The 7,909-nt window shown below is 42.2% G+C and overlaps 1 protein-coding gene across 1 annotated transcript in view; it reads left to right on the forward strand.

The window, feature by feature from the left end:
* Positions 1–4,374, forward strand: part of fgfr3 (fibroblast growth factor receptor 3) — a 57,229-nt gene extending 52,855 nt beyond the window's left edge. Inside the window, 2 exon segments of the mRNA XM_042072516.1 lie at positions 1–84; positions 127–4,374. The exon segment at positions 1–84 is cut by the window's left edge and continues 98 nt beyond it. Coding sequence (XP_041928450.1) covers positions 1–67 — 67 coding nt within the window. The 3' untranslated portion in view covers positions 68–84; positions 127–4,374.
* The last annotated feature ends 3,535 nt before the right edge of the window (positions 4,375–7,909 follow it).

A 7,909-nucleotide genomic window follows, 5' to 3' on the forward strand; every position in this document is an offset into this window, starting at 1 on the left:
CGACCCACTCCCTGATGCTCCCTGTCTCCCTCGCCATCACCACGGCAACGGTGTCATTAGGACGTAGCCCTCCATAGAGCCCCCCCCTGACCTCCATCATCCACCTTGACCACCCCCCCCCCCCACCCCCCCCACACACACACCTTATTCTGGAGTGGATACCATGCTTTGGAGGAAATGCCGAGTCACCCTCTCCACCCAGTTGTGCCAAGTCATGGTTCTGAGCAGCACTTAACAGGTGGAAAAAGAACTGTAGAACTGTCAGCATTTTTTTTCTGTTTTCTATGTGAAGGATGGACATTTGTCTGTTTTTCTTTCTTCTTCCAGATATTTTTTTTTTCATTCTGAAATGAAAAATTCCTATTTTTGTACTTGGCCAGTTTCTTAAACCATTCAGTCGGAACTTTCTGGACGGTCTTACCATTCCGTGCCTATCCCCCCCCCCCCCCCCCCCCAAAAAAAAAGACACACACCGACAGCAAATACACACTCAAAGGGAGATAAAGGAACCACAAGGACAACCAACAGTGCTGCCACGCAACTGAACATTGAGAGGTGTGTGAGTGAGTGTGTGTGTATGCATGTGTGTGTGTGTGTGTGTGTGTGTGAGAGAGAGAGCCCTTTACACGTACAGCAAGTTATATCCCTTACTGCAATAGCTGAAGCCAGAATCAGACTAACCCACATGGCCAGTTCTTCCCCTCCTTACCTCTGCATACTGGCTCTCCTGGACTCCTAAAGGCTGAAGAAAGAGAGAGTTATCCCCCACCAACTCTTTTTTTTCTCTCCATGGATGAGGGGATGAGGCATGAAGGAGTGCACAGTTCATAAACAATAAACGAGTGCAGGACTCGACTCATGCAGTTATTCTTCCTGAGTGAAAAGACAAAAAAAGAAAAAAAGAATTTTAATATGCTTGGAGGTTGGACAATACTTACGTTTAAGATTTGTGCTTTTGTATGTCCTGAAAAAAAAAGTTTTTTATTGTAAATATATAAATATAAGAACACTATGTATCATACTTGCAATCTGCAACGGTGTACTTTAAAGGAAAAGTGGACTTTTTCTTTACTGACATTTTAAAATCAGAGTATTGCAATGGAAAGAACACTGCTGAAGATTGTGGAAACGTTTAAATCTAAAATGATACAACAAAAAGGTTTTATTTGAATAATTAACTTGTATATTTGTAAAGGTATTTATAGACAATAACATACAGTTTTTAAGGTTTAAAAAATATAGTCTAGGATTTTGGTACTGTAACATTTTTTTTTTTTTTTTTCAGATTTTAATTTTTCTTGTAACTTATTTACAACAGAAGTGCAACATTATTTTTCTCAACTGTTTTTTTGTTTATTTTTTATTTTCTTTTTTATACACATCTTTTTTGTTTACAGGTGAAAGAATGTATGGAAAGTGTTATTAAGAAATATTTTGATTGGATATGAAAACCTATCATCAGCAACATAAATACCAGAACAAAAACATGACAAAAAGTCCAAGGAAACCAAATGTTTTTTTTTCCTGTTTTGTTTTCTGTCTGTTTATTTGTTTCACTGTTTCTGTTGATTTTATTTTGACTGTGGCGTCAGTGTTATATGTTTGTACATTGAGACAGCAAGTGAGGTTCCCTATGCAGGCGTTAAACCCCAAGGTGTCTGTTTACTCTTAAAGACTGAACAGAAACTAACTGTCTGGTACAGATCTCACTTAAAAGTAGGCCCTCAAGCACTTTTAGATATAGTAGACTTAGGAAAAACGTACATGTTTATGATAAGAAATTGACTTTTAGTATTTTGAAAAACAGTGCCAATTTAGGAGAGATTGCCTTAGACTCCTTGCACCACAATAAAAATGTAAGCTCTTTTTCTGCCAAGGATGCATCTCTGCTTGTATGCCATCAACATGAAATGAATGTGACTTAAACTAAGCTAAGCTCTTTGAAAACAAAGTACTATGCGAAGTCCATAGGACACGTTTGCAAAAGTTGTGCCTGGCATCGGAAACCACACTGCTGCTGTAAACTGTAACCACAGTGTTTCTGCATATGAAGGAAGGCTCTTTGGCCTAAAACCCTGAAAACTCGACACAAAGAACTATAGAATACAAAACAACAAACAGTAGGCTAGAGGATTTTTTTTTTAAATGTGAGAGTGTGTGTGTGTGTGTGTGCATACCTATGGATGCTTCATCACAATAAATTGAAATGTTTAAATGAAACTGTAATGACAATGTACAACGGAAACGTTCTGTAAAAGTGCCAAAAACTTTTCCATTCTTTTTATATTTTTCCTTCTTCCCACGTTGCATTCTTAATGATAAACAATCCCACGTTGCCTCTGGGCATACTCAAGACAGACTCTTGTTCCAAGTGGATATACTGTACAGGGGCTTGTGGGATATCGGAAACCCCTCAGGAGGACCTTGGAGTTACAGATGTTTACAAAATGAATTTGAAATTGGCAATAATCATGGAACGGTGAGACAGAGAGAAAGAGAGGGATCAGAGAAAGAGAGAGATGGAGAGAGAGAGATAAACATGCTGCTAGAATTGAAAAAAGTGTAAAAGAGACAGTGATGTTGGTCTTAAATGCAGTATGTCATTTTTTTTTCTTTGTTGTTGTTTCGTCTTGTTTTATTATTGTTGTTCCTCCAAACATTTTAATTGGCAATTTTTTTCCTATTTTCCTACACATTAAGTGCCTGATATGGGAGGAGAAAAGGGAAAGGAAGTGAAGAGAAGAAGAGTGACGCTATTCCTGCTGAATGTAACAGCTGCACTTCTCATCCTGCTTGGATTGGGAAGGAGATTGTCAATCTAGATTAATACCAAGTCAAAGTTACAGGGCCAGATTAGGATTGGAAAAAATAGGTGGCACTTGTCTCAGAGATGGAGAGCGGTGAGATTGATGCTGAAGCTCTTAATTTATTTCTGTTGGAAGTTGGAGCTGGAAAGCTTTCCCTATGGTGAGAGTTGCTATCACTCTTTAGAGAGCAGTTGAAGACGGGCCTAATCTGGCTCTGGTTCGGCCCGGTTCTGGTCCGGCCATCTTGTGCCTCAGCTCCGCGCTAGATCTCCTCCAGACCTGGCTGTCATCTGAGTTCTTCCTGCACTTCTCACTTGTCCTCCTCTTGTTCTTTTGGTTTGCCTCTCGCTCTCTCTCTCCCTTTCTGTTTTTGTCTGTGAGAGTGCCAGAGTCGTGGTGGGTGTTCGTACGGAACACGGCTCCTGTCAGGAGGTGCTGGGCATATTAGTGCAGACAGGGCAATCACCAAGTGACAAAGCCAAGCCACTTGGATTAGGATGCGCAGATCAGATGTAGACCATGCAGGGTCTGTGTGTGTGTGTGTGTGTGTGTGTGTGTGTGTGTGTGTGTGTGTAAAACTGAGAGGGAACAGCCAGTGATGTTACAGCTTCTGTTTACTTTGAACCCCACCCTCGGTCCTCTCCTCTACTACTGAAGGTCCCTCAGAGGGGTCCTCTCAACTGCCTGATCACAAATACTTCTTTATTTATTCTTATTGTGATGTATTTATACTAATCTGTTTTGTTTTCTTTTAGTTTTGGTCGAAGGTAGCCATTTTGTGACCCTCCCTTAATTTAAGATGGAGGCTGAGAGAGAGTGTGTGTTTCAGGTCAGTTAGGGGTCAGGAGATTGTGAATACAGGTGAATTATCTGGGACATTCTATGAACGTCTGAAAACTTCGATACTAGTTGGAATAATTAGCAATACAGTCTGACCATCGTTCTTCCATTCATTTGTATTTCCTTTTTTTGTTCTATAATTCTTTTTTGATAATTTCACTACAGCTCTTACTAGACATTAAAAAGTTAAATTTATAGATTATTTTTTTCACAAACAGTTGTTGGACATCCGGTAGATTTATATATAGGTGTGTGAATTTGAGTTAAGAGCGAAAAAATACTTTTTTTCTTTACAGTGTTTTGAAAAATATAAAGCTTTTAACCAAGCAATGCATTCCATGTAGAAGCTCTTTCTTCCCAGAGTTTGCCAAAATTTAACACTTCTTTTTAGCAGAATGAACATAATCCAAGATTTTTTTTCATTTCTGTCTTTCATTTGCTCAGATCTTAACAAATCCATGAAAAGATGTAAGCTGATTGACTAACAGTTTGGAATGAAGAAAGTTCAATGTTTCGTGTCAATTTTTCAATCTTTTTTTCCTCACAGTTCTTCTCTCTGTGTCATGATCTCTCTGGAACATTCCTCTATGTTAAAGCTCCACCCCCACTAGGCGGGGCCTAAGCTCAATACTCTCATATCAGTGTGTGCCTGACAAAAAACTATGCTGTCAAAACAAAAAAGGTGTTTAAAAGAACGTTTCAATAAAGGAGTTACAACATGAAACTATTGTATGAATATCATCAAATAATTCCATATTGAGTCTTTTTAGAAGAAATAAACAACTTTCAGGCTACTGCACGCCAGCCCAGCTCCTGAACCACTACACTACGACCGCCCCATATTGACTTCATATCCTTTTCCTCTGCCAAAAGCTGTTGATAGTAACTTGGCACAAATGTCTAAACAGCTAAAAAATTTAGTTTTTATTTGGTTTACAAATATTTTTTAACATTTGCATCACATTTCCTGGTCACCTGACCAATCATACTTCAACCGGTCACATGAGAATCTTGCACGACTTCATTCTTCACCCAAAGCATAAATACAGATTATAGGCCCCGTTATGGGGAACCTAATTCTTCAACGACCAAAGCTTCATTCCCGAACAGCTTTGTTGAACGATTGTGTAAAATGAAAATCATTTGGGAAATACAACCCATGTCTTGACACTTAGCCAGTCTAGCCAGCTCTTCTGGACTGTGACACTAATAAAATGGAGGAGAGTATAATAGATAGCTAGTTCCCCTAAAACTGCTGGAGCATGTAGCCCCATTGGAAAGCTCCCGGCATTTGGCCATGGACCTTTTTGCCGATTAGGCCCCTCGGTTCAGACAGTTGTGTAACTGTCAGCAAGTGCTAGAGAACTGAAGACGTTTTAAAGGGAACAAGCTTGGCAGAGAGGGAGCACAGGTCCAACGTCTCTATCAGGCCCAGAGCCCGAGCAGCAAACACACACACACACACACACACACACACTGCCTCCTGTGATCCAGATTTATTTGTGCCGAGTCATGTCCTGTTGATGAGCTTTCAACGTTGTGGCGTGGCGGGGCGGTCAGTCTCTCTGGCCAACTGAGCCAGAGCTCGGGGCAGAGCTGAAAGGTGTGTGTGTGTGGGAGGGTGTGTGTGTGTGTTTGTCCGTCTGTTTGTAATGAATGCTCAAGAATGTTTCTGGCGCCAGGCTGCAGGACAGTGAGAGAGAGATCTCTGTGTTTTTGGGCTACTTGGCTGATGCTCAGCTTGTGTTTAGAGGTGTGTATGTGTGTGTGTAGACCCCCTCCAGTCTGAAGTGTGTCTTGAAGGGAACGTCCTGCTCCTCAGACCAACTTCCTCATTCATACTGAAGAGACCCATTCACTAAGGTGTGTGTGTGTGTGTGTGTGTGTGTGTGCCTATGCCCCTACCCTCACTAGCTAAATGGATGTTTCTGTTTCAGATGTGTTTTCATTTGCAGAACTTTTCCATCTCCCAATCCACCTTTTCCCTACATTTCCCCTTATTCCTTCTCTCTCTCCCTCTCTCTCTCCCTCCCTCTCTCTCTCTCTCCCTCCCTCTCTCTCTCCTTCCCTCTCTCTCTCCCTCCCTCTCTCTCTCCCTCCCACCCTTAGCTGCTGTCTGTCTCCCTCTTTCTCTGTACGCATAAGACAGGAGACAAACTAGAGGGAGAGTGTGGGTAAGTAGAGAGAAAGAAAAAGAGACAGAGAGAGAGAGAAAGGAGAGAGATGGAGAGAGAGAGAGAGGAGAGAGATGGAGAGAGAGAGAAAGAGAGGAGAGAGATGGAGAGAGAGAGAGAGGAGAGAGATGGAGAGAGAGAGAGAAAGGAGAGAGATGGAGAGAGAGAAAGGAGAGAGACAGAGAGAGAGGAGAGAGATGGAGAGAGAGAGGAGAGAGAGAGAGAGAGAGGAGAGAGATGGAGAGAGAGAGAGAGAGGAGAGAGATGGAGAGAGAGAGGAGAGAGATGGAGAGAGAGAGAGAGGAGAGAGATGGAGAGAGAGAAAGGAGAGAGATGGAGAGAGAGAGAGAGGAGAGAGATGGAGAGAGAGAGGAGAGAGATGGAGAGAGAGAGAGAGAGGAGAGAGATGGAGAGAGAGAAAGGAGAGAGATGGAGAGAGACACTGAGGGGATGAAAATGGTTTGGCAGAGTTGTAGAGGTTTGCGTGCAAAGTGGCTGGGTGTGGGTGAATTCAGGTAAAGGGCCTTGCCTGCTGTCTCAAACATGAGCTTGACGGTCTTTTGGGCCTCCACCGTCGACTTCAAGGCAGCGCTACCTCCGTTGACTTCAAGGCACCTAATCCTTATCCTAACCCTAACCTAACACTAGCACCTTCCAGGCAGTGCTGCCTTGAAGTCAACCGTCGGGGGCCCAAAAAAACATATATTGTAACCAAACATGGCTCTGTCTCCTCAGCCCCTGTAACCCTGGACGTCACTGAACGAAACAGAGGAAAACAGAAAGACCAGAGGCAGAGAATTAGCTTGTTGACACCAGACTATATCTCAATTGAGATTGAGTGTGGGTCTGGAAAGGCTTCATTGACCCATGACTTCCAGGGGCGTAACTGGCAGTGAAATTAAACTTAAATTGATACATTAAACTCTTACTAAATCGTTTCAGAAGTGCGACAATCAAGTCTTTCTTGTAAACAAAGGTTTTAAATGCAGTTGTTTACTGAATTCCAAAGAAAATGTACGTCCATATCTGTTTAACTCTGTCACCATCAGCGCAGCCATTGGTGGTTTTGAATGCACTAGTCTATCTGTCATCATATAAAGCCCGCCCGATGCCAGATTACCGATTGTGATTGGTTCCCGGGTTTTTGGAACATTGGAAATGGGCGTCAATGGCCTCCTTGTCTGGGTTTTCCCAAGCTAGCAGAGAATGAGTTTTCCACTGAACTCTTTTACATACACTACCATTCAAAAGTTTGGTGCCACTTACAAATGTCCTTGTATTCATCAATAATGTAAATGTAATGTAAATGACTGTTGTAGAAAAAATGCCTGACCTTTACTGTCTATAATGGAAATGGAAATGTCTGACCCCAAACTTTTGAACGGTAGTGTACTTTTATATACTTGTGTGACTGGGGGTCTGGGTACACAGAATGGCATGCCTAAATAACATTGTGGATTCTTTCTTTCACTCACTGTGTGTGTGTGTGTGTGTGTGTGTGTGTGTGTGTGTGTGTGTGTGTGTGTGTGAGTCTGTGGTTAAATGTTTGGCAGAAACCTGGTGGCTCATTTCACAGTGGGTGCTGTTCTCTGTCCTCAGTCAACAAACCTAAATATTTTTCCTGCCCAGAAAAAGACTAAAATTGCCTTGTGTGTAAATAGGTCCTCACATACACACACACTCACTCTCTCTCACACACACACACACACACACACACACACACACACACACACACACGCACACACACGGACCCCAAAATTTGAGGTAAGGACATACTGGACACATGTAGGTCCATTTGGAATGTCCCCACCCTCATTCACACACCACACACACACACACACACACACACACACTCACATGCACACACATGGACCCCAAAATTTGAGGTAAGGACATACTGGACACATGTAGGTCCATTTGGAATGTCCCCACCCTCATTCACACACCACACACACACACCCACACACACACACACACACACACACACACACACACACACACACACACACACAGAGAGAACACATACTTACACACATACACTCAAACCACATCAATCAGAATGCCAGGTGGCTATTTAATTGTTTCTGT

The sequence above is a fragment of the Alosa sapidissima genome, chromosome 19 (genome assembly GCF_018492685.1).
Source record: "Alosa sapidissima isolate fAloSap1 chromosome 19, fAloSap1.pri, whole genome shotgun sequence".
In the NCBI taxonomy this organism is placed as follows: domain Eukaryota; kingdom Metazoa; phylum Chordata; class Actinopteri; order Clupeiformes; family Clupeidae; genus Alosa; species Alosa sapidissima.